Source organism: Lissotriton helveticus, chromosome 8 (genome assembly GCF_964261635.1).
Source record: "Lissotriton helveticus chromosome 8, aLisHel1.1, whole genome shotgun sequence".
NCBI classification, from domain to species: Eukaryota; Metazoa; Chordata; class Amphibia; order Caudata; family Salamandridae; genus Lissotriton; species Lissotriton helveticus.
Genome location: NC_136069.1, coordinates 333,337 through 360,481, shown reverse-complemented (window position 1 = coordinate 360,481; position 27,145 = coordinate 333,337). Strand labels below are relative to the sequence as shown.

At 48.9% G+C, this 27,145-nt stretch overlaps 1 protein-coding gene across 3 annotated transcripts in view; it reads left to right on the top strand.

Annotated features, from left to right (window-relative positions):
* LOC144772194 (uncharacterized) overlaps positions 1-27,145 on the top strand; it is a 233,405-nt gene that overhangs the window by 55,874 nt on the left and 150,386 nt on the right. For all 3 annotated transcript variants that reach the window (XM_078656322.1, XM_078656324.1, XM_078656323.1), the window contains exon 4: positions 22,708-22,794. In XM_078656322.1, the coding sequence (XP_078512448.1) occupies positions 22,708-22,794 (87 nt within the window). The remainder of the gene's footprint in view (positions 1-22,707; positions 22,795-27,145) is intronic.

The window sequence follows — 27,145 nt, the reverse complement described above, 5'->3', positions numbered from 1 at the left end:
GGAAGCATGACTTGGGGTCTGCACTCGAATGTGAAGCCGGAACCTCAGGATCAGGAGAGCTTCAAGCATGCGAGTGTTGCCAAAGGAAGACACAGCAAGCAGTGTTTCCTGGAAGGGGCGTGGCTTAAATACTCCAGCTCAATACCACACTCATGTCCGCAGCCGTGGAGCAAATCCCAATGGAGCAACAACAAGCATTGGCAAACATCAAACAAGCATTGGTCCGTCCCATGGCAAACTACCATTTGGCAAATGCACCTGGCAGCGATGGGGGCAAACAAGCATTAGGAAATGCAACTGGAAGCGATGGGCGTAGATCACAGACATTACAGTGATTGCGCAAATGTAACATCATTACCAGGATCACAGGCCCAACAAACATAGGTGTATCCGTGGTGCTTGATCCTTGATGAAATTGGACTATAGAATGACCCCACGCTCCATACTCGCATGAGCCTAAAAAAAATTCTGATTAAGAGTAATCCCGAAGAACAGATGATGAACACAGGTGAGAGCCTTAGGCCTCGCGTATGTGCAGGGTATGCATGCATAGCAAAGCAGTGATACATTAACAGCCCTGACGAAGGCCCCAGACCTGCTCTTAGTAAGGGCAGAAGCATGTTGGCATTCACATACTATGGTTAATTGAACAATTAAGTTTGATAAAAACTTGAAAGAAACTGTTTATTCATACCTCAGATACGCTAGAAATTAAGAAACTCCTTTGGGTATAACTGCAGGTATTTTTAAACCTTCTTTCCTTCTGGGTCCCTGCTTTTTCAGCCAAATGTTATCTCAGAACTCCCATTTCTTTGTGGTTGAGTTCATCCTGGTGCTATCACCCTAGCAGGGTGTGGCTAGGCACCAATGAAGAAGCGTGTCACGACAAAGCGAGTGAGGCATCTACTCCAACATCTTTGGCTACTCAAGAGGTGCTAGGAGGCAAACTCTTCCTAGAAAAGGAGACTTGTCTTTGTTTTTTTTCTTTCTTTTCCCGGTCCATTCGCTCTTTGTGTGTGAACAAGTTCTTGGCCACACAGCTGAAGGCACATCTACCAGAATACAATGAATTAAAGATGATACAGACCAACTGACGACGATAGATGAGGGTATAATTGATACTTTCAGAGCGGTTTATGCCTTGCTCTAGAAACAGGAGCCATCAGATGAATGATACATCCAAGACATCCCTGTGCAACATATCCCATCTCAAGAGGAGGAGGGACTGGAAGAGCCCATTGAGGTAGTTGAGGTCATTAGCGCCATCCAAGCTATTGCACCTTATTGAAGTTGCTGTTGGATCCTCGTCCCCCTGCTAAGCTCAGACTATTGGATGTTTCTGTCTTAGTCAAGTCATGGATATTTATATGGCGCACAAATCACTTCCAGGAAGTCTCATGGTGCCTGCGGCAGACTCTGACATCAGAAACAGTATTAATTTACAAATAACCAGGTCTTTAATCCTTTGCGAAAACGACCATGGTCAGGGGAGTTACGAAGATGGAGCGGAATTTTGTTCCATGCGGCTGGGGCCAGGTACGAGAATGCTCGGCCACCATTTCTGGAGGTACGTACTCTCAGAGGTATTAATAGAAATTCATTCTTGGACCTGAGATTTCTTGATGGCTGATACCATCTGAGTTTATTGGACCAGTATTTAGGACCCTTTCCATACAATTGTCTATGTACCAGACATATTGTTTTGAAAAGGATACGCTTTTTTACTGGCAACCAGTGTAGGCTCTTTAAGCAGGCAGTGGAAGATGTTTTTCTCGGGAGGTTAAGAACCAGCCGGGCTGCTGTGTTCTGGAGAACCTGGAGCTTCTTCAGATAGTATTCATTTATTGAGAGCAGAAGAGCATTCCTGTAATCCATTCTGCTTATTATAAGGCCTTGGACCAAGGGTTTGCGGGCCTGAATGGGAATCCACTTAAAGATTTTTCTCAGGCTCCGCATTAGTCCAAAACAGGTGCCAACTATGCTGTTTATATGGCTATTCATGAACAGTTTGTTATCTAACAAGAAGCCCAAATTACGGGTGTGATCCTTTGGCACTGGGCATGTGCCCAACTTAGTTGGCCACCAGTCATCTGCCCAATGTTCCGCCGCTTTGCCGAAGAGCATAATCTCTGACTTACTGCCATTTAGTTGAAGGTGATTGATGGTCATCCACTCTTCAACTTGTACCAGGCAGTTTTTGAAACGTTGTTTGGTTTCATTATGGTCAGAATCTAGCGTGACAAGAATCTGCGTGTCATCGGCATACGACAGGACATCGAAACCATAATCTCTGATAATATTGGCCAAGGGGGTCTTACCTGTGATTTTAGAGCGCCTTAATACTTCACTGAGGATGGGATCGTACCTCAGAGGTGGAACCATGCTCTGGTTCTTCCCCTTCTAAAAAAAAAAGCCAATGTGGATCCCTGTTGCAGGTCGAACTTACCCTCAATCTCCTTTCTTCTTGGAAAAACAAGTCAATGCCCAACTCTCTACATTCATTGAGACCCATTCGTTTTTTCATCCTTCGCAGTCTGACTTCAGGGCGGTGCACAACACGGAGTCCACTCTTCTTGGTGTAGCAGAATGTCTCAGACAGCATCTGGACTCGGGAGGCACTGCCGTGGTCATTCTGCTTGATTTGAGTGCAGGTTTTGGCACAGTGTCTCATGCTATCCTGACTGGCCGACTTGAGTCCTTGGGCCTCGAAGCCTTGGCGTTGAGGTGGCTTCCTGAGGGACTGCACCTTTCAGGTCTCTTCAGCTATTTTCATGATTCAAGCCTCTAGCCCTGATCTCTGGTGTTCCACAGGGTTCTATTTTGAGCCCCTTGTGTTTCAAAATCTATGTTCGACCATTAGCAGACTTAATAGAGAAATGTGGGCTTACCCTTTTCTCATATGCCAATTACACACAGGTTATCTTCTCTTCATCATCGGCTCAGCATCAAGACTCATATTTGCTGAACCTGGGTCTGAGGAACATTTCCTTATGGATGAATAAGAACACACTTGGGCTCAAGTGTGATAAAACCAAAGTCTTGGTCCTGGGAACAACCCTATTCTTTGGGGCCCTAGACACTGGCCGGATTCCTTGGGGCCTCTGCCCACCCGTCCACTACGGGTTAAAAACCTGGGCTTCATTATCCATGATAAACTTTTATGGAAACCACAGGTGACTATGGTCACCGCCGCCTGCTTCTCATTCCTTAAATGGCTGAAAAAGATTCTTTGGATAATTCTCTTAGCGGCTCAAAGGGCTGGTATTCAGGTGCTGGCCATATCCAGATTGGATTATGCTAATGGGCTGTACCTTGGTGCGGATAAGACCTTGATGCACAGTTTGCAGATTGTTCTATATGCTGCTGCTCTGCGGCTTTTTCGCTTACCCCGGAGTACTTCAGTCTCTCTTCTGCTTCAGGAACTGTACCTTAAGGTCTCTAAACGCATTGAGTTTAAGGCAATGTGCTTTATGTTCAAGGCCAAACTTGGCTTAGTGCCGCAATACATTCAGGAACTGGTATGTCCTTATTCTCCTACTCGTCCCGTGAGATCTTCGAGCCATGCTTGTTTTCCATACCTAGGTTCCTTCTTACCTGTATGAAGGGCCGCTTCTTTGCCTACCTAGGTCCTAAACTGTAGAATTATCTGCCTGCCTTACGAGACATGACCGACACTATATTCAGAAAGGATAGTCTTTTTTTTCTGGCATATTGTAGCTCATGGTAGTCTGCATGCATATAATGAGATTGATTTAGAAATCCCTTTGGAAATGTGGGAAAAGCATTTTGAGGGACTATACTCTGATTTAGGAACTAGAATACCTCTTGTTCCAGATGTTGCCATTATGTTGATCTTAAGGTTTTGGAATAGTAGTAGCAACAGCCAAGCCCTCCTTACAGTATGTACAATAAAAGACACCTGTGCCACAATCCAGAGTTTAAAGTCTAGGAAGGCGACAGGCTGGATAAAATCTTGGTGATGGATTAAACCCAGATCAGTTGACTGGGTGTTGGACAGGCCACATGAAGGGCCGCTCTCCCCCGGCCCAACCAGGCCCGAGCCCAGCCACGCAAGTACCACACACCACCATTGCACGTCCACCGTCCCCGCAGGGACCCCTACACTCGAACCTGTTGACCGCGTAGGCCGACCCACTACCGGCCTGCGCGCCCATCCTGGGCGCCATCTTGGACACTCCACCACGAGGCCGCCTGGCCCCCCGATCGACCTCAACCCTGGGCCTGGCCAGGCCTCAGACATTCCGGCACCAACATCCACCCAGGAGGTGAGCGGGCTACTTGGTCAGTCAATGGGAGCAAGAGGTGTCGATGGCTCTCCCCCGCCAAGTGCCGCTCGCCCATCGCCTCCCCGGGCGCTGGCTCCACCCCCCTGCTGGGTGTCTGGACTCCCACATCCCGGACCTCCCGACCTCCAAGTGCGAGGGTCCGGACATCAAAGCACACCAGCCCTATAACTGGGGCAGCTCCAGAGCAGGACGGCAGTTGTATCTTGGAGTCGAGAGACGCAAAGAAGAACTCATCCTTGACGGACTACTGGCGCTGCCGTAGCTCTGTCTTGTGCACCCTTGTCTTGCCTGCTGGCGCTGCCGCGGCTTTGGGAACCACCCTATCCTTCATCGTCGTCGGGACCTGCTGGCGTGGCCGCGGACCGTTTGTAACCACCACCTTCATCGGGACCTGCTGGCTCTGCCGCGGACCGTCGTCTTCCTTCATCCATCTCGGGACCTGCTGGCTCCGCCGCGGCCCGTTCATCTACACCACCGAGCTCGAGGATTGAGAGCTATTTCCATCTTTTTGGTAACAAGACTGTCCCGCTACCCTTTTCCCAAACAGAGACCAGAATAGAGGGGACCCCTGAGTCCAGACCTCCTTGTACCATTCTACCGTACTTGAAGAATTGCCTATAAAGTATCGTTGAACTTTATCCTTGTGTGGTGTCCGTCTGTGGGGGGGAAGTTACTTGTCTGTACGATTCACGGGAGACGGCTCTCCCCGGAGACCTCTCCCCTTATCCTCGGCCGACCCTCCCGGTCCGTCTAACATTGGTGGCCAGCGGCGCGATCCGAATCACCGCATAAACCGTACAGAGAGTAGCTCACCCCACGGCGAATCACGATGTCAACTAAAGACAGCGGATCAACGGAGAAATTCCAGATGGAGAAATTGGATGAGTACAGCCATCGTGAACTTAAACAGTTCTTTATCGAATTAGGTATCGCTACCACCGGACTAAATACCAAAGATGACTTTAAGCAGGCCCTAGAATCTTGGGCAGAAACCGGGGCTGCCGGAACCCCCGATCAAAACATCGCAGCACAAACCCCCATGGCCCCTGAAGAGCGAAGAACGGGTCTCTCGCCAGACGAGATCCAGGAACGAGAAAGAACCCGACTACACGAGCTGGAAATGGCCCGGCTCAAAATGGACGTTGAACTGAAGTTGGCCGAACAGAAAATCAACTTAGAGCACCTGCGTCTCCGAGAAGAAAGAGAGGAGAAACAGAGACAAAGGGAGCTCGAGGAAAAGAAACTGGCATATGAACATGAGCGGAAACTAGCTGAAATCGACCTACGCAAACAGAATAAAGAAGCAGGGGTGTCCGAGCAACCCCACACTCCAGGGGCAACAGAGAAGAAGGTACACATCCCCAAGGATGTCGTTCGAGAATACTTCCGAGAGGACGACATCCAGCAATGGTTTAAGGCCTATGAAATCGCTATGACTGCACACCGGATCGATAGAAGCGATTGGGGGGCCGGTCTGTGGGGGAGATTCCTCAATGAGGGCCGCGACGCCCTGCTGCAACTCCCGGACCACCAGATGACCTCCTATGACCATATGAAAGCTGCACTCCTCACCCGCTATGGCCTCACACCCGAGATGTACCGTCAGAGGTTCCGAGACTGCACCCGCATCCCGGGTACAACTTGGGTGGACTATGTCAATTACTTTAGCCGAGCCTTCGAGGGCTGGATCAAAGGAAGCAAGGTCACAACCTACGAACAACTGTTCAATCTTATGGTATGGGAGCATCTGTCGAACAATTGCTTCATTGAACTTCGCCAGCACCTCCTCGACAGCAAGTTAACGGATCCCCGGCAGCTCGCAGCCGAAGCTGACCGGTGGGAGATCACCAGAGTGGGTCGAAATGGGTCCTACGAACAGAACCGGAACAACAATGGTCAGCACCGTCCCCGAGGAGGAGGAGGCCAAGGACGCGGAAAAAGCAACGCTCCGGTCACCCCCACTACCAGCACCACCCCCCCGGCCAACCGGGGCAGCACCCCAGCGCGACCGGGATATCGAGCCAATGGTACCTGCCATCGATGCCAACGAGTCGGACACTATGCAAACGACCCAAACTGCCCCCAGTACCAGAGCCCAAGACCCCGCCAAGTAGCCGCTGCTGCTCTGGGGGAGGAACAGATCTCAGAGGAACAAGAAGAATATGAACAGGAACACCAAGAATGGGAGCCAGCCGCCATGGCTCTCGCCTGCCTAGGGGGGAGAGACATGGTCCCGCGGGTCCCCCTACCCGCTAATACCCAGAAGTACAGCCAATGGGTGGGCATCAATGGACGCCGGGCTGAAGCCCTTCGTGACACTGGGGCCAGTGTAACAGCCGTCCGCTGTCACCTGGTGACCCCCGAACAATACTTACCAAACATTCTCTGCCCTGTACGTTCAGCTGATAACTCAGAAAGTCTGTGTCGGATGGCCTGCGTCCCCTTCGAATGGGGAGGGGTCTCCGGCATGTTGAAGGTGACGGTCCGAGATGATGCCCCCGTAGACTGCCTCCTGGGTAATGACCTGGAAAGCTCTCCATGGGCAGCAGTCGAACGAAAAGAGCACCTGGGGATGTTGGGCGTCCCGGACTGGGCGTGCGTCACCACCCGGTCCATGACCGCCCGTGCCAACCCCCGCCCAGAGGAACCCGAATGGCCGGCGCCACCACCTCCGGTCGCCCCCGCCGAAACCACCGACCGTGACGTCCCCCCCGAACCAGCTCAACCTCCAGACCTCGCTAACCCCGACCAGTGGCCTCAAGAGGGGGGGCCCACGCAAGAACAATTTCGCCAAGAACAAAAGACCTGTCCCTCCCTCGAGGGACTCCGCCAGCAAGCGCTAGCCCAAAGCGCAGGGGATACCTCCGGAACTCACTGGGTCTACTGGGACAATGATCTGCTGTACAGTGAGCAAAGAATCGCGGAGCTGGGGGCCAGCCGAGTCCTAGTGGTACCCCTCCGTTTTAGAGACTTTCTGCTAAACCTGGCCCACGATGTCCCCCTGGCAGGACACCTGGGTCAAGACAAAACCTATAGCCGCCTGGTGACCCACTTCTTCTGGCCCAAAATGAGGGACAATGTACACCAGCATTGCCGATCTTGCCCCACGTGCCAAGCCAGTGGAAAGAGCGGCCGCAAACTGAAAGCCCCCCTGCAACCTTTTCCCGTGGTCACCACCCCGTTCGAGAGGGTCGGAATCGATATCGTAGGGCCCCTGGACCCGCGCACAAAACAAGGCCATCGATTCATCCTGGTGCTAGTGGACCACGCCACCCGCTACCCGGAGGCTGTTCCCCTGCGGACTGTGACAGCCCCGGTAGTCGGCCGGGCTCTGATGGGGATCTTCTCCCGGGTGGGCTTCCCCCGGGAGGTCGTCAGTGACAGAGGCACGAACTTTATTTCGAAATATATGAAGTCTCTCTGGCAACAGTGCGGGGTTACCTACCGGTTCACGACCCCCTATCACCCTCAAGGAAACGGACTCGTTGAGCGGTTCAACCGCACGCTCAAAGGGATGATCGGGGGGTTGGAAGAGCCCCTCCGTCGCCAGTGGGATGTGCTGCTGCCGTGCCTCCTCTTCGCCTATCGAGAGGTTCCCCAGAAGTCCCTGGGCTTCAGCCCATTTGAACTGCTATATGGACACCCCGTGCGGGGGCCGCTCAGCCTAGTCAAGGAAGGCTGGGAGATGCCCCCTCTAAAGAACCCACCAGATGTTTTCCGCTACCTCCTAACCCTCCGCAACCAGACCCGGCGATTCCGAGAACTAGCAAAAGCCCACCTAGAGGCCAGTCAAGAGGACATGAAAAGGTGGTATGACCGGAATGCCTCCTCCATCGAATTTGAACCTGGGCAACAGGTATGGGTGATGTCCCCCACCGAACCCTGCGCCCTACAAGACAAGTGGACAGGGCCCTTCAAAGTGGTCGAGCGCAAGGGTCCGGCTACCTATCTCATCGACTTGGAATCTTCCCGGAACCCCCTCCGGGTCCTCCACGCTAACAGACTGAAACCGCACTTTGTACGGACAGAACTCAGCCTCCTGATGGCCACAGACAATGGGGCTGAAGAGGACTCCGAGCCCCTCCCTGACCTTCTACGAACTCGGGAGAAAGACGGCTCCGTAGATGGGGTCCGACTCTCAGAGGCCCTCACCCGAGCGCAACGCCAGGAGTGCCGAGTTCTCCTGTCACAATTCGCCAGCCTGTTCTCCCTCACCCCAGGTGTCACTTCCTGGTGTACGCACGATGTGGACACGGGGGACAGCCCCCCTATCCGCCACCGGGCCTACCGCGTGCCAGATCGGGTACGGGCCTGCATCCAGGAAGAAGTAGCCAAAATGCTCACGCTCTGGGTCATCGAGCCCTCAGACAGCCCCTGGGCCAGCCCTGTAGTACTGGTCCCCAAAGCAGCTGCCCCCGGCACCACACCAGAACTCCGGTTCTGCATCGACTACCGGGGCTTGAATGCGGTCACCAGGACAGACGCACATCCCATCCCCCGGGCAGATGAACTAATCGACCGCATGGGAGCTGCCCGCTACCTCAGTATCTTCGACCTGACGGCGGGCTACTGGCAAATCGGCCTCACACCCCGGGCACAAGAACGTTCTGCCTTTTCCACTCCCGATGGCCATTACCATTTCACAGTCATGCCCTTCGGCATGAAGAATGCCCCAGCAACATTCCAACGGCTCGTCAATCAGGTCCTGGCGGGGCTCGAAGGATTCAGCGCCGCCTACCTAGACGACATCGCTGTATACAGCAACCATTGGTCCGAGCACCTCCACCACCTCCGAGCAGTGCTGCAAGCCCTTCAGCGAGCTGGCCTCACGATCAAGGCCAGCAAGTGTCAAATTGGGCAAGGGTCTGTAACCTACCTCGGGCACCAGGTGGGAAGCGGCCTGGTGGCCCCTCTGCAGCTAAAAATTGCCGCCATCCAGTCCTGGCAGCCCCCCATCACCCAGACCGAGGTACGAGCCTTCCTGGGCCTCACGGGCTATTACCGAAGGTTCGTGAAAGACTATGGTACTATCGTGAGGCCCCTCACAGAACTCACGTCAAAAAATCAGCCCCAGAAAGTCAACTGGACCCCAGAGTGTCAAGCTGCATTTGAACAATTGAAAGCCGCCATGTGCTCCGCCCCTGTGCTCCAGGCCCCCGACTACAGCCGGGAGTTCATCGTCCAGACGGATGCCTCCGACCATGGCATTGGGGCAGTCCTGTCTCAAGTGAACACCGAAGGCCGTGATCAACCGGTGGCCTTCATCAGCCGGCGACTCCTACCACGGGAACAACGCTGGAGCACCATAGAGAGGGAGGCCTTCGCGGTGGTATGGGCCCTCAAGAAGCTCCGGCCCTACCTCTTTGGCACACACTTTCGGGTACAGACCGACCACCGACCCCTGCAGTGGCTGATGCAGATGCGGGGGGAAAACCCGAAGTTACTACGCTGGTCCATCTCCCTACAAGGGATGGACTTCACAGTTGAACACCGGCCTGGGCCCGATCACGCCAACGCAGATGGCCTGTCCCGGTTCTTCCGCCTCGACGAGAAGAGTCCCCAAGAGGATGGGTAACTCTCCCCGCCTTCAGCTGGGGGGGACGCATGTTGGACAGGCCACATGAAGGGCCGCTCTCCCCCGGCCCAACCAGGCCCGAGCCCAGCCACGCAAGTACCACACACCACCATTGCACGTCCACCGTCCCCGCAGGGACCCCTACACTCGAACCTGTTGACCGCGTAGGCCGACACACTACCGGCCTGCGCGCCCATCCTGGGCGCCATCTTGGACACTCCACCACGAGGCCGCCTGGCCCCCCGATCGACCTCAACCCTGGGCCTGGCCAGGCCTCAGACATTCCGGCACCAACATCCACCCAGGAGGTGAGCGGGCTACTTGGTCAGTCAATGGGAGCAAGAGGTGTCGATGGCTCTCCCCCGCCAAGTGCCGCTCGCCCATCGCCTCCCCGGGCGCTGGCTCCACCCCCCTGCTGGGTGTCTGGACTCCCACATCCCGGACCTCCCGACCTCCAAGTGCGAGGGTCCGGACATCAAAGCACACCAGCCCTATAACTGGGGCAGCTCCAGAGCAGGACGGCAGTTGTATCTTGGAGTCGAGAGACGCAAAGAAGAACTCATCCTTGACGGACTACTGGCGCTGCCGTAGCTCTGTCTTGTGCACCCTTGTCTTGCCTGCTGGCGCTGCCGCGGCTTTGGGAACCACCCTATCCTTCATCGTCGTCGGGACCTGCTGGCGTGGCCGCGGACCGTTTGTAACCACCACCTTCATCGGGACCTGCTGGCTCTGCCGTGGACCGTCGTCTTCCTTCATCCATCTCGGGACCTGCTGGCTCCGCCGCGGCCCGTTCATCTACACCACCGAGCTCGAGGATTGAGAGCTATTTCCATCTTTTTGGTAACAAGACTGTCCCGCTACCCTTTTCCCAAACAGAGACCAGAATAGAGGGGACCCCTGAGTCCAGACCTCCTTGTACCATTCTACCGTACATGAAGAATTGCCTATAAAGTATCGTTGAACTTTATCCTTGTGTGGTGTCCGTCTGTGGGGGGGAAGTTACTTGTCTGTACGATTCACGGGAGACGGCTCTCCCCGGAGACCTCTCCCCTTATCCTCGGCCGACCCTCCCGGTCCGTCTAACACTGGGGGTGAGTGTTTGATTTGCTCAAACGCTCCGTCCATCCCCCCTTTTTTTATCGATTTAAGAAGGCGACAGGCTGGATAAAATCTTGGGTGAATTTTATAGACCTGAACCCAACATATGGGCCCCATACATTAATATTTTATCAAGCGTCAATATGGCAGGAGCCAATATCACTGGGTCATGGAGGTGAGCCGAAATGATATATATAAGAAGGACAGAAATTAATCCCTGGCCAATTGTAGAGCCATTGTCCTATTGGATACGCTGCAAAAGGTGTCTTGCAAGCTAGGACTAAAGAAGATGCAAAGATGCATGGCTGAATGACTGAAAACTACCTGATTTCCGATTTGTAAGCTGGATTTAGATATTGGGTGAGCAGAATTGTTCAGGTGTTCAATTTTATTATTTTACATTGAAAATACATGACCCTCGGACGTGAACACCTTTATGTTGCATTTATCGATCTTCATTGGGCTTTTGATCTTGTTCCCCATGCCATGAGGTTGGAAACTTTAAATTACCTTGGTAGCCCTGGTTATCTGATAAGAGTGGTAATCCGCTTAATCAAGATACTTATGCACAAGTCTGAACGGGAAAGATCTCTAATAATTTGAGTTAGGTAGCTCAAATTGAAAAATCTCAGATATCACTAAAGTACTAAACGCCTGGTCTTATGAAAATGTTTAAGTTCACAATATCTAGAACTGTGTCTCCTGTGGTGCAAATGTATCGTGCTCGATGTCTGGGGACAGCGCTTTACACAGCTGAGATTTGTGGCTGTTGTAACGCATCCGCATTAACAATGGCTAAAAATGGATTAATAAAATCATGCTTTAGTCATCCTCTGACTACCCCATTGCTCCCTATTTTTTCAGGTCTTGGATTAAATAGGGTGAGTGATATTGGCAGTGTACGTCCACTCACATCTTGGGTGCACTTATGGTTGACAGCTGAGCTTGAACCTTCTAGGAACTCATGAAAGGAACTTCTCATTTTAGACAAAACATGTGCCACCCCCTGATTATCGTACGGAAAATCTTGGCTGTTTAACTTGGATTGGAATGATATGTGGATTGATCCAGACCCTATCACGGTGAAGTCACAAATCGAACTTAAACATAAATTCTGGTTCTATGTGAGGAATAAAGAGAGCCTCAAAGGTACGGGTGGTGGAATCATGGAGCACTTCTTACAGCACAATTTGGTTACTCAATTCGAGAGCTATATGGTCAGGATTTTGACTACACGTGCCAAGAATCCGAATATAAAAGTCAGACTTGGCATACCCCCACTGAAAAGGTTTACTCTAAATATTACTCTAACACCCCAAGGACTAACGTAGGCCCTGCTTGTTTGAGTTCCATTGAATCTGAGGAGAACTTCTTGTATTTTTCATAAAGTCTATGCTCATTTAAGGAAAAATAGATAATCCATGTTTGCCGTCCTTGCAGTGCAGAAGTTACCAGGAGGCTTTACAAATGTTTAAATCAGATACCAAACAATTGATAACTTTAAGTCTGTCAAGGTTTTCATACTATGCATGTATTCTAAGAAAATACATTTTTTCTCAAGCTTTCCTGTTTTACGAGTTTAATCTTTTAAACAATCTTGTAGTTTTTTACGCAATCTGTGAACTGTATGAATTTGGATATGTTATTATTTGAGTTTTTATGGGACTTTTGCTGAAAGAAAACTAACTGCTACCCGATACTCTTTCTTGTTTATTTTCTTGGTGTATTATTTTTGTATTTATTTTTGTATTATATTTCTATGAGACTATGTGTTGGAAATGATTCAGTAAATTCGATATAAATAACTTATCTAGAATTACAACAGCCCCTAGCGTTGCTGTTATGCCTGCTGTATCACTATGTAGCTGTTCTATCTCCCAGCAGATTAAGTAGAACCTTTTTTACACAGAAAATAAGAGAAGTCAGCAGCTAGCTTTGTGTGTACTGCAGCACTTCCCCACTTTCCATCCCCTGTTACTCCATACTTCTGGGTTTTCAAATCCGAGACTAGAAACATCCTAGAAGACATCGGGCTTCAGAGCATGTATTAGAGATTGATATTATTCATTATTGGAAAGATGAACAGTTGTTTGGACCCATGGTTTGAAGTAGAAAGTGGTGTGGCTCACTGGTCTGGAGTGGTGTGGCTCACTGGTTAGAGGCGGCAGACCCGGAAGCAGAGGACGGCCTGGGACCAGGGTTCTATTCCCGACGCGGCAGGGTCGAGGACCAGGGTCAGCGGACTCGATAATTCTCGCCTCGGTGCCTACTCTAACCAGGGATCACACTCGGCAACTCTGGGCATTAGCTTGCCTCATCTCCACAACGGCCCCCCACATACGCCGGGGATGCCTGGTTTCACCTTGGAGATACCCAGTAGGGACCATCCCACAAGGAAAGCCAGGACGGGTTCCCCAGCGGTCTATAGCGCAGAGATACTCCTTCGGTAGTCGATTCTAGCGCTTTAGAAACCCACAATTAATTAATTAATTAATTAAAGTACATCCAGAAGAGATGCTCTTGAAGATATTATTCTTTCTTCTGTGCCTCTCTTGTGCTCTCCCAGCCCCGTCTTTTTGCACTTCTACACATGGGTACACTTTCGTAGCAAAATTTGTTTAATTGTGAATGCTACAGGAGGGTTGGCCACATGCACATGTAAAAACAGTTTCAATCGGGTCGGGGACAATCGATATTTGCCCGGCGGTATTGCCTCTGTGACCCTCTAGTTATTTAAATCAATGAAGAGGCAGGCGCTGGAGACTGGAAAGCAGGAAACAAGGTTTTTTATTCTCTCCGGAGGAGAACACAACGAAACGGACAGAAGGTATCGTTCAGAGGTGCTCTAACGTACATTTGAGGCCTGGCCCCTTATATACAGTGTTTTACGGTTTTTATTGCAGTTTACAAATATGTGACAAAGCTTTGATATACGGAAAGACATACCCGGAATCCCCCTTTGGGGCCCGTTCCCACACACATTTACAGTTGAAATCCCCACCCCAATCACAACAGGTGGTGAGCATCGCGCAGCTGGATAATCCGCCGATTCACGGGATGAGGGGAGTCTGATTGGATCTCATGGGGCGGGGGCTTTGATCAACCCGGGGATTTCTTTGATGGGGGAAGCTTTCTATTGTACGGGGAGGGGCGAGGGTGGTATCGGCAGAGCTGGGTGTCGGCTTGGGAACGGGGAGGAAAAAACGGGCACACGGGGAAAAAGGGGGTTTGCATCTAAGGGCCGGAGATCATGAAAGGAAAGCAGGGAGGTGTCGCGCTGGGAACAGGATGAGGGCCGGGGGCAGAGCAGCGCCGAAGAGGGGTTTATGACTCCAGGCAGGTGCAAGCAGGGGGGGTGGTCAGCGGGTAGGCTTAGCGAAGGCAAAGGGCTATGTCAGGGGCCAGCGGCATGCAAAAGGGTTGGTTCTGATCGGGGCATCTTAAAATGGCGGACGCGCGCAACAAAAGTGTGGCATCAGGGGAAGAGGCAAGATGGCGCAGATAATGTTCACCAAAACGCACTAATTTTCCACAGTCCCTCCTTTAACATATTCAAGACATCTTGTTGGTTCATCTTCCACTCGGGTCTATTGTGGTGAGCATGAGAGAGAGAACTGTAGGAAACCCAAGATAAAGAGTTGTAAACAATACATTTTGAGGTTTCTAGTTTTTAGGAGGTGCACCTATTTGATGAACTTTGATAAATTTGTTCAGCAGGAAAGTCATAGGAATGAAATACAAAAACGGCGAGCAGCAAGTACATATCATAACATAAACTGGCAGGTTAATACATATTTCGGATTCGGATTGGAGCAGGATCAATACAATGGTGGCTGGGAGAGAAATGAGGCGTAGAAAAAACGGTGGTTTGAGGATGCCAAATGTTCGAAGTTTACGAGTTCTCATTGTTCTTTGTGATCTTTCGTTGGCGCTGTTGAGCACCGGCGGTGGAGCTACAAGTCCGGCTCTGTTCTAAGTTCTGCGTTGCAGGGCACGACCCTTTCCTCGCGTTTCTGGTCGGAAAGGTCCTTTTCGCCCCGTGTCCTTTGAGGTGATTGTCAGAAAGTTCCGATGGAAGAAGAGCGTTCAAGACAGTCCATAGGGTAGGTCAGAGGAAAAAGGGGGATGGAGCAAGGCCAAATTGGGAACAAACTAGGGGACCGAGAGACTTCAAATAGGCGGGCGTGTGACGGAATTCGGAGAGCGGGGACTTGTCGACAGGCACTGGACGTCGAGCAGGGGCATCAGGTCGACCCTTTCTTTTCACGCTGTCGGAAACAGTGCCTCGTCCTGCAGCTCTTTTCAGTCGTGGTCTCGCCTTGGCTAATGTCGCAGGTGTCCCTTAGTCTGCAGTCGGGCCTCGTGCTCCCACATCCGGTCCTTCTCTCCTCCAACAGCAGTACCCTTAAACAAGTTTGAAAAGACAGTTTTTTAGAAAATTTTCGGATGAAGATAATCAAAAAAGTCTATTTCTCTCCCAGCTCCAGGCAAAGAATGAAAATGTCCGTCATTTTTAACGTTCACAACTGGCATATGAATGACCGGTGGCGGACCTGCTGGATTTACTATGACTTTCCTTCAGAATCATTTATTACAGGCATGACGGTTCGTCTGATGGTAACCCACCTTCGGGGGACAAATCTGGCAAAGATATGCCGTTCTCTAGAGTTTCACATTTACAAAAGGGTACAGTGAATCGTCAACATGGTACTACACAGGTATTTTGCTGAGAGACGAACATGGCTAAACATTTCCTTTTTATCGGTGCATCCTGTTTTTCAACTACTGCGGGGTTCATTTTGATGATTTCTTTACCTTGGTCTAGTCTGTTAACCTTGTAAAACATCATTCTGGGTCCTACGTAACCTTTTACAGCCCGGTTACTTAACTAGGAGGGACAGGGGTTTTATGGGAGACAACCAGGGACATAGACAGGGGAGGCAACGGGGGTGATCGTTTTTCTGGTTTCGGTATTGCGACGATTCGGGGAGGGGAGGGTCGCGTATTCTGAGGTCCTTGTTTTATACTATAGGAGCCGTTGACATGTAGTTCCCTTATTTCGGGCCAGATTAGGGAACCTCTGTTGTCTTACCTGTCCTTTCCCTTACGGCCCAACCTGGGTTTATTGACTTCTAGCGGAAAAGGAGAGGTAATGACGCGGCCTCAGGGTGATTGCATTAAAGACAAATGTTTGTGCAAATACTGACGGTATTTGAAGCCAATTAGGTGGTGTGCTAGGGGTGGCGATCTGCCAATTTCGGGGCTAACCACTCGGGAGAGTGGTAGTGCAAAAAAGGGAGAGAGAGAGAGAGAGAGAGAGGGAGAGAGAGAGAGAGAGAGAGAGAGAGAGAGAGAGAGAGAGAGTGCAACGGCAAGCTAAATAGTGCACGTGCAACGGAGAGGGCGGCAGTGCATTCAAGAAAGGCTATTTAGTGCATTACACAGTAAAGGGTATTCACGAGTCCACGTTAGAATCTTGTAATCATGCAGTTTGAGCATTAGACAGGGTAGAGGGGACGTGCTTTGGGAAAAGGAAAGAAGAAAAAAGGAGGTACCATTTTGTCGCACTTTCTCGCATTCTCGGTCCTTTGACCAGTTGGGTCAATGTTTCAGTCACACACACACACACACACACTCCCTCACAGTTTCGCATCATACGTGACATGGGTTCATTCTTCCGGTCTGGTTTTAAGGGTGGTCATTTTTTATCAGGTTGTGCTAATATTTCGGGCTTGTTCGATACGTGAGTAGTTTGCAGGCGTGCTTGGGCACTACCCTGCGGCGCTAGTCCGTTTCGTGTATTTGGACATGGCAAGGTCTCAGATCTTCGCCACACCTCGGCTGTAATTTCTGACGTAACCTGCAGAGGGAGGAAAAGAGGGGGGGGGTGGGGGAGACAGCATTCGCGCACATTCAAATACATGGATTCATAAGTCCTTTACTTACCTCTTACTCGTCTTTTCCTCCTTGGGGCAGGGTCCCCGGCGATATGGTTTTCGGAGTCGGGGGGTAGTGTGTTCATGTAGGGCGTGTGCGGGGAAACATAAAAAGGAAACCAGAGGTGCCTAGTGCGAGGTATCTAGTCAAAGGATATATCTTACTATCGGGGTCCTTAAACCTCTTTCGACGCCGTGGCGTTCTAAAGTTCTTCGGTTCTTGGGTCCCTGCTACTTCGGAACGTTGTACTTTACAATATTTACATTATTTCATTTCACCCTCCTTTTACATTCCCTCATTTACACCATTCGTTTTACCCATCCTTGGAAGTCACGTTCTTCCTCTACGCGAGGGTTCATGAGTCAGTCGCGTACTTTTAATGCGGAGCGTCGGGTTGTCGATCCGATCCGTCCTCCAAGGCCGGGCAACCATCTTCTTTTAACCTTAAAGAGAGAGCAGAGTAGGGTGCACAGAAAAAGAACTTTCCTACCCATCCCATATTGTTTTAAAATAAAACATGCAATACCCGTCCATAGTTTAAAAGACTTTAATTTGCAAATTCATTTCAGCATATGGATTAGGAGGGTGTGGTCGTATTTGGTCGGTCGTGGCAATGGCTAAAGTGCGTACAGTGGGGGGTGTCGTTTGCAACAGTAAAAACATCGGAAAGTTTTACTCATTCATTTGTAAGAGACTAAAACGTCTATTAATTGGCTGGGGGTTCGGGGGCATATATTTTCATAATTTAGAAACATAATCATAACGGTTGTAATCAGATTTCCTATATACATACCGTACGCATGTATCGTAAATGAGGTCTACATCAGTTATAAAAATATAATACATTGTATATTTGTAATCAACGTTTGTAACGGGGATCTTTTCATACAGTTCGTCGAGTGAGCTCTCCTTGTCTTTTCTAGCCAAGTGTACAAAGGATCACAAAAATCTCAGAACATCAAGTTTATATTAGTGCGAAGGAACACCACGAGGTGTTCGTAAGTTCCGATTGATACCAGCGCCATTTTGGGCGGGGCCGGCACAGTCCGGAAGCAGCATCAGGGGGAAATGTTTCCATTACTGGCAGTTTGGACCAGAGTCCTTTTCGGCAGTTCTAGAATTCACGCTAACAGAAGGTGTGGCAATGTCATGTTTGTTTCGTTGGCGATCGAAGCAGCCGTCCCTTACCGGAAGCCTGCTAAGGCCGAAGGCTCCGCCGGGGACCTTTGCATGATCTTCAAGGCTGCGGAGATGCTGTCGGAGATGGGGGCTCGTGCTCCATGGGACAAATGTTCGAGTTGTATGGCTGGCCAAAGTTACTCTAGTGGCCGGGGCCCGCCTTCCAGCGGATCCAGACGCCATTTTGAGGCCCTACAGGGGCCACTCTCGTCGAGTTTGCAAGAATGGAAGAGACCCTTTGGAGTGAAGGGAAGAGGTCCCTGTTTTGTGAGAGCGGGACGTTCAGCTGGGGTGCAGCTGTGATGCCCCCACCTGGGGGGGCGAGGGAGACTCGTTCACATCGTCTCCTTCTCCCGGTGCACTCCATGCCGCTCCTTTTCATCGCCCTGCATGAAGGCCTCTCCACATCCGATGTTCCCCAAGCGTCACCATTGTACGTTCGGTGCTGCGCAAATACTGCGGTGCCACCATTGTGTGTTCGGTGCTGCGCAAGTACTGGGCACCATCGCCTGACTGGGGGTGTTCGGTGCCGGGCTGGGGGCTGGGAAACCTCCTACCGGTGGAGGTGGGAGAGGCTCGTCCGCGTCGCCTCTCCCTCCCAGTCCAACTTGGACAAATTGTTGTGGAGGTACGTGCAGGACATCCCGCCGTCCAGGACTGCTGCGGCCGTGACGGAAGAGAAAAGGAAGAGGTGCCTCGTTCTCCTCTTGACATGTGGCGGGACTACCTTAGTCTTTCCAGGCCCGTTGCGGCCGGCCAAAGAGACATGTGGCGGGACTACCTGCAAATGCCCAGGCTGCGGGCTCCCGCCTCTCCTCCGGCTCCCCCATACGTTAAGATTTCCTGACCAAGAGTTGGCGGCGGGGCTCGCCTTATATGGGTTGCCGTTGGTTGGGCGTAGCCGTAACCCTACCCTATTTTGGAAGGTTCCAGAATGGGGGGGGGGCGAATGTTCCGTTTGACTTTCATTTTCTACAGTTTATCGTTATTATTCCTTGTTTGTTGTGTTAAATTAAAAGTTCAAGTTTATTAATGTTCTACGGATTTTGTTTTATCATTTCTTTCTTTCCAGGTTGCTTTTATGCTAAGTTTCTGCTAACAGGGGTCGAGTAACACGGAAACACGTGTAAAAGGGATGACGCAGATTTGTACATTACATACACACGAACTCAGACGGGGGACAGTACAAGTACGACATACAAAGACCCAAGACAAATATAAAAACAGTTATCGGTCATAATTATCTCTTTCCGTCTGTAAGTTTTTTAAACGAGGCTGGGTTCCCGTCTTGACATTGCCCGACCTAGGAGAACTTGATCATGCCGCTGAGATTTTCCTGGCGAAATCTGTGCCATCGGGCATAATCAAACGTGGTGGTTCTGTCTGGCCTGTCTATGTAAGTCGGGTTCTTCTCTGTCTCGCGCCTTTTCTCGTACTGTCGGTCTGTCGTTCCTGTCGGTCCTCTGCTCCTACTCACGCTCAGTAGAGTCGGGCATTGGGCTTTCCAGTGTCCGACATACCTACAAAAAGCGCATTGGTCTGACCCTAAGTCTGGTCGTCCTTGGTATAGTGTCGGGGGGTAAGTTGTGGGTAGCGGTGTCCTGGGGTTGTCCTGTCGGTATATTTCCCTACTTGGTTTATCCTCGTCTTTTCTCTGTCGTTGCATAGCCTCTCTGCGCCACATACCGAGACTGTCGAGCATAATTGGCGTTGTCTTATTATTTCGAAGGGCTATTTCTAACGTTTCTATTTTATCAAGGTCGAAGGATCCTGCCAGTGGCCACTGTTTGTCTTGGCTATCTTCGGTATACCTGTGCCATAATTTATTATAAGCTATGGTAACTAACCCATAGTTTATGAACATGTCCTTATTAGGGGTGCCTTCTAGTGGAGCCATATGGTCCACTTCTAACACCCGGTCCGGGCTAAACAGGCTATTTATCAATGGGGAGAAGACAGACATGACGGCTCGTAACGAGGGACTAAAAAGTCGGCACTGCCTATCTTATCACTAGGTGCAAAGACTAGACAGAATATTTCTATTCTACGTTGTTTGCAGGCAGTGAATACCTCATGGATCCCAAAAAAACCAATAGACCAACAAAATAACAATGGGGAGAATGAGTAGGACCGCAAAGATCTGCGTCACCTACCCTTTTCACTATCTGCAAAAAGGATGGTCTCTTCCCTGCTTGCAGACAGAGAATCTCCAGGAAACAATAGTTTGTGAACAACAGTTCAGTTTCAAGCAATTATTGAGTGGGGGAGAAAAAGAACAAGCACGGCTGCTACCCTACTTATCCTCCACTGCTTGCAAAGGGAGAGAGAGCCTGTTGCTTCTCCGTTTGCAGACAGTGAATCTCTAAATAAAAATAAACAAGGCAATACTAGTATTTTTTGACAATCAATCAAGACAAATTCTTTCGCAATTTGTCGTGGCAACACGACCTTACCCGGACCATGTGGACAGTTTCTTGTCTTCCGAATCCAGCGCCCGATCGTCCTCTTTTTCTCGTATTTCTCACGGCACTCCTGATGGTTCCCAGTCAGGACCGTAGATCACTCGAGAGAGGTCTGTTCGGAACTAGTGAAGTTCGGATGATCGGCTGCCAGACGAGGGTCTATTGGGCAAGAGCTCTCCCGATCGTTGCAGTCGTTCACTCTGTCGTCGGGACCTCTCCCACTGGATCCACGAGTCGCTGATGGGCCCCACGCTTGGGACGCCAATTGTAAAAACAGTTTCAATCGGGTCGGGGACAATCGATATTTGCCCGGCGGTATTGCCTCTGTGACCCTCTAGTTATTTAAATCAATGAAGAGGCAGGCGCTGGAGACTGGAAAGCAGGAAACAAGGTTTTTTATTCTCTCCGGAGGAGAACACAACGAAACGGACAGAAGGTATCGTTCAGAGGTGCTCTAACGTACATTTGAGGCCTGGCCCCTTATATACAGTGTTTTACGGTTTTTATTGCAGTTTACAAATATGTGACAAAGCTTTGATATACGGAAAGACATACCCGGAATCCCCCTTTGGGGCCCGTTCCCACACACATTTACAGTTGAAATCCCCACCCCAATCACAACAGGTGGTGAGCATCGCGCAGCTGGATAATCCGCCGATTCACGGGATGAGGGGAGTCTGATTGGATCTCATGGGGCGGGGGCTTTGATCAACCCGGGGATTTCTTTGATGGGGGAAGCTTTCTATTGTACGGGGAGGGGCGAGGGTGGTATCGGCAGAGCTGGGTGTCGGCTTGGGAACGGGGAGGAAAAAACGGGCACACGGGGAAAAAGGGGGTTTGCATCTAAGGGCCGGAGATCATGAAAGGAAAGCAGGGAGGTGTCGCGCTGGGAACAGGATGAGGGCCGGGGGCAGAGCAGCGCCGAAGAGGGGTTTATGACTCCAGGCAGGTGCAAGCAGGGGGGGTGGTCAGCGGGCAGGCTTAGCGAAGGCAAAGGGCTATGTCAGGGGCCAGCGGCATGCAAAAGGGTTGGTTCTGATCGGGGCATCTTAAAATGGCGGACGCGCGCAACAAAAGTGTGGCATCAGGGGAAGAGGCAAGATGGCGCAGATAATGTTCACCAAAACGCACTAATTTTCCACACACATGAACCGCACAGCACCAACCAGTGCAATTTCTCATTTCCATTTTGACTGAGGAAGGATGTACTCTGTTGAACACCTCAAAAGCGTCTGCTCATTAGCTGCATATACGTGGACCACGACTAATGCAGCCTGTGTTAGGTGCAAAGATCCACCACCAGGGCTAAACCCTAGTGTTTGGTGCACCCACTGACAAGTTAATAATGTGCACATCACCGTCTTGTAAAAGGAAATGCTGCTTATTAAAATCAGGAGCAACCTGCACAACACTTACTTGTCCACAGCCCTGCTGGCTTCAGTTCAATCCCCGCTGTTTGAACCAGGCCTTTGGCTCCACCTTGGCTGCAGTGGTGTCACACACAGCTCTGGGTACAACCCAGCTGTCCGCGAGGCCTTCCCTGCATCATTAGGCTTCAGCTTAGTCCGTCACATGGAGCTTATTTTTACTGAAACTGGCTGAGCTGAGACCACAAATACATGGCTTTGTAGGAACTCCGTTTGAGGACTGCTTTTGAACTTTGAACCAACCCTGCCCAAAGCCATCTACAACCCTACCCGTAGTTTGGTGAATATCTTCTTTTGTGTTGGTGGCTTCAAAGAGTTATATTATTATGGGCCACATCATCATTTTGACAGTAATCACCATAAAGTGATGAACATTGCTCAGAAATTTTATATCTCAAATAAGCAGTTCACAGGTTTGCTCCTTTTGATGTGATGAAATCCATAAATAATGAAACTCATCCCTCCTTAATAGTTCAGAATGAAACTCTGAGTATTCCTAAAAGATTCAGAATGAAATCTATATGTGTGTATGATCTGTATTTTTTATTGTTCACACCTAACAGGTGGTACAGAGTGAGTAGGTTGCTTGATCTATTAGTGTTGAGATAATTTCTTCTACAAACCTACTCCTTGCTTCCTTACATTTCATAATAGGAGGGTGTTGATGTTTGTCACCTTTTAGCTGTACGTGTGAGATTTACACTTCATCATTTTTATTTAAGGTTTGGTGAAACTTACTAAGCCTTGCATGGCAGGGCTATGTTGTCTTGGGAAAGAGGTCACAGAGCCCATCACCAGCCTCGACTCTGGTAAGTCCTGAATTGCTGTGTTTCTTGTGTTGGATAGTGTGTGATGTCACTTCTTCTTAGAGAGGACACACATCCACTCTTGTGATGGGCATTATGTGATCTCGCCGTACTCTCCTTGTTTACAATGTCACTTAACCATGTTCAGGTCTGCTCTTATCTCTCACTAACCTTGTAGAGGCTCTGAATGTTATAAAACACCTTGATTGTGGCCTTATACTGCAGAGCCAGGCACAATAATTTCATTAAGCTTCAAAGCCAAAGGAGAGTCCTATTGCCTGGACGAGGAGTACTCTACGACTGTAGAACTCTTCAGAGGTCCTACAGGTTAGTACTATTGTTGCACTGTTACTATGAGTACTCTACGACTGTAGAACTCTTCAGAGGTCCCACAGGTTAGTACTATTGTTGCACTGTTACTATGAGTACTCTACGACTGTAGAACTCTTCAGAGGTCCCACAGGTTAGTACTATTGTTGCACTGTTACTATGAGTACTCTACGACCGTAGAACTCTTCAGAGGTCCCACAGGTTAGTACTATTGTTGCACTGTTACTATGAGTACTCTATGACTGTATAACTCATCAAAGGTCCCACAGGTTAGTACTATTGTTGCACTGTTACTATGAGTACTCTACGACTGTAGAACTCTTCAGAGGTCCCACAGGTTAGTACTATTGTTGCACTGTTACTATGAGTACTCTATGACTGTATAACTCATCAAAGGTCCCACAGGTTAGTACTATTGTTGCACTGTTACTATGAGTACTCTACGACTGTAGAACTCTTCAGAGGTCCCACAGGTTAGTACTATTGTTGCACTGTTACTATGAGTACTCTACGACTGTAGAACTCTTCAGAGGTCCCACAGGTTAGTACTATTGTTGCACTGTTACTATGAGTACTCTATGACTCTATAACTCATCAAAGGTCCCACAGGTTAGTACTATTGTTGCACTATTACTATGAGTACTCTGACTGTAGAACTCATCAGAGGTCCCACGGGTTAGTACTATTGTTACACTATTACTATGAGTACTCTGACTGTAGAACTCATCAGAGGTCCCACGGGTTAGTACTATTGTTACACTATTACTATGAGTACTCTGACTGTAGAACTCATCAGAGGTCCCACAGGTTAGTACTATTGTTGCACTGTTACTATGAGTACTCTACGACTGTAGAACTCTTCAGAGGTCCCACAGGTTAGTACTATTGTTGCACTGTTACTATGAGTACTCTGACTGTATAACTCATCAAAGGTCCCACAGGTTAGTACTATTGTTGCACTGTTACTATGAGTACTCTATGACTGTAGAACTCATCAGAGGTCCCACAGGTTAGTACTATTGTTGCACTGTTACTATGAGTACTCTACGACTGTAGAACTCATCAGAGGTCCCACAGGTTAGTACTATTGTTGCACTGTTACTATGAGTACTCTACGACTGTAGAACTCATCAGAGGTCCCACAGGTTAGTACTATTGTTGCACTGTTACTATGAGTACTCTATGACTGTAGAACTCCTCAGAGGTCCCACAGGTTAGTACTATTGTTGCACTGTTACTATGAGTACTCTACGACTGTAGAAGTCATCAGAGGTCCCACGGGTTAGTACTATTGTTGCACTATTACTATGAGTACTCTGACTGTAGAACTCATCAAAGGTCCCACAGGTTAGTACTATTGTTGCACTGTTACTATGAGCACTCTATGACTGTAGAACTCTTCAGAGGTCCCACAGGTTAGTACTATTGTTGCACTGTTACTATGAGTACTCTATGACTGTAGAACTCATCAGAGGTCCCACAGGTTAGTACTATTGTTGCACTGTTACTATGAGTACTCTAAGACTGTAGAACTCATCAGAGGTCCCACAGGTTAGTACTATTGTTGCACTGTTACTATGAGTACTCTATGACTGTAGAAGTCATCAGAGGTCCCACGGGTTAGTACTATTGTTGCACTGTTACTATGAGTACTCTATGACTGTAGAACTCATCAGTGGTCCCACAGGTCAGTACTATTGTTGCACTGTTACTATGAGTACTCTGACTGTAGAACTCATCAGAGGTCCCACAGGTTAGTACTATTGTTGCACTGTTACTATGAGTACTCTACGACTGTAGAAGTCATCAGAGGTCCCACGGGTTAGTACTATTGTTGCACTATTACTATGAGTACTCTATGACTGTAGAACTCATCAAAGGTCCCACAGGTTAGTACTGTTGTTGCACTGTTACTATGAGTACTCTATGACTGTAGAACTCTTCAGAGGTCCCACAGGTTAGTACTATCGTTGCACTGTTACTATGAGTACTCTATGACTGTAGAACTCTTCAGAGGTCCCACAGGTTAGTACTATTGTTGCACTGTTACTATGAGTACTCTATGACTGTAGAACTCATCAGAGGTCCCACGGGTTAGTACTATTGTTGCACTGTTACTATGAGTACTCTATGACTGTAGAACTCATCAGAGGTCCCACAGGTTAGTACTATTGTTGCACTGTTACTATGAATACTCTATGACTGCAGAACTCATCAGAGGTCCCACAAGTTAGTACTATTGTTGCACTGTTACTATGAATACTCTATGACTGTAGAACTCATCAGAGGTCCCGCAGGTTAGTACTATTGTTGCACTGTTACTATGAGTACTCTATGACTGTATAACTCATCAAAGGTCCCACAGGTTAGTACTATTGTTGCACTGTTACTATGAATACTCTATGACTGCAGAACTCATCAGAGGTCCCACAAGTTAGTACTATTGTTGCACTGTTACTATGAGTACTCTATGACTGTATAACTCTTCAGAGGTCCCACAGGTTAGTACTACTGTTGCACTGTTACTATGAATACTCTATGACTGCAGAACTCATCAGAGGTCCCACGAGTTACTACTATTGTTGCACTGTTGTTCATCCGTATATTATGTGACGTATACAGACTCACTTTCCAGACATATGAGCCATCTTGTGTTATTTCCCCATAATTTGAATGACATTCTTTTCTTGTTTCTATCCTAAGACTCTTGACCAGGACATATCATGGCCTCATAACCCACATACATCAGGACAGAGTTTCACGTTTGAGATGTAAATTTTACTTTTGAGGCTTATGGAGGTCTGGAGAGTAGCTTAATATGCCTCTCTCGTGATTGTCACAACAAATGTTTATTGCTTTCTAGTATACATAACGGTAAGAATTATTTTGTGTTTTGAAGTGGAAATTGGATGTGTTCACCATGGTGGTGGAAGATAAGCATGTAAGGAGCTTAATACCTGTTTTCCCTGATTTGCTGGTCAGCTTGATGTTGCCTGCATATCGCCGGTGTGGGAAGGATGGTGGCTGGATATTAAGAAATGCTGTATGGTGTTTTGATGACCAACGACCTTATTTACAGTTACGTTGATGCAGGTCTTCTACCAATAAGTGGCTTATGGCTGCCTGCCACTTTGAGTACATCGTTGTTTCTGGTGCTGTAATTAGAGTGGACTGGACAGCCATCAATATTTGGTGAATGTATAGCTCCATTGAACTGTAAATAAGGCTGCAAGTCATATAGTGTCCATGTGTGTTCCATTGAACCTTGAAAGAAATACATTTGTCTCCTACAATCCCTAGGTGTGCTGTTGGCTTGTGATTTTCAGATATATGTTTCTGTTATGTTTGTATCATAACTGTGAATGCAGATGAGCGAGTCGGGAGGGACCTCAAGTCCATGCAACAATAAACGCATGGCCGTGGAAAAATCTGTCGTTTTTTTCCAAAGATTTTTTAAAATATTTTGTTTTACATGTGAACAACTAGGTGTCATATAAGTATTATTTCCATGGATAGTACAGTGCATCATATAAAACACACCGTCATTTCCCTTCCCTGAGGGCCATGAGTAGGGCACATCAAGATGTCTTATGGATTCCTTGTACAGATCATCATTTGGTGATCTCCCTAGCTGACCTCCTACTGTACCGTGTAAATACAGGTATTGGTGTTGCATCATTATGTGTACCAACACAGCTCAGTAACGCAGATGTCGAAGAATCGCCATTTTCCCGTCTCTGTTAGTCTACAAATTGCTTCTAGGCAGCAAAGGCTGTGTCTCTCATTCCATAGATCTTAAGTTAATACTTCCATTGACATTATATTCCGGAATTTCTACTGCCAATTATCAATTAATGAGGGTTGCATGTGTTCCATGCCTTTGCAGTGGCTTGTTTTCCTATGTCATCTCTTCGGAGGTCAAACTTTACAATGGTCTTGATTTCAGGGGAGTAGAAAGCAAGAACTTTCCTCTATATTACCTACTGGCGATAGCCAGTAGGTATATATAGTTAGGATTGCTTTC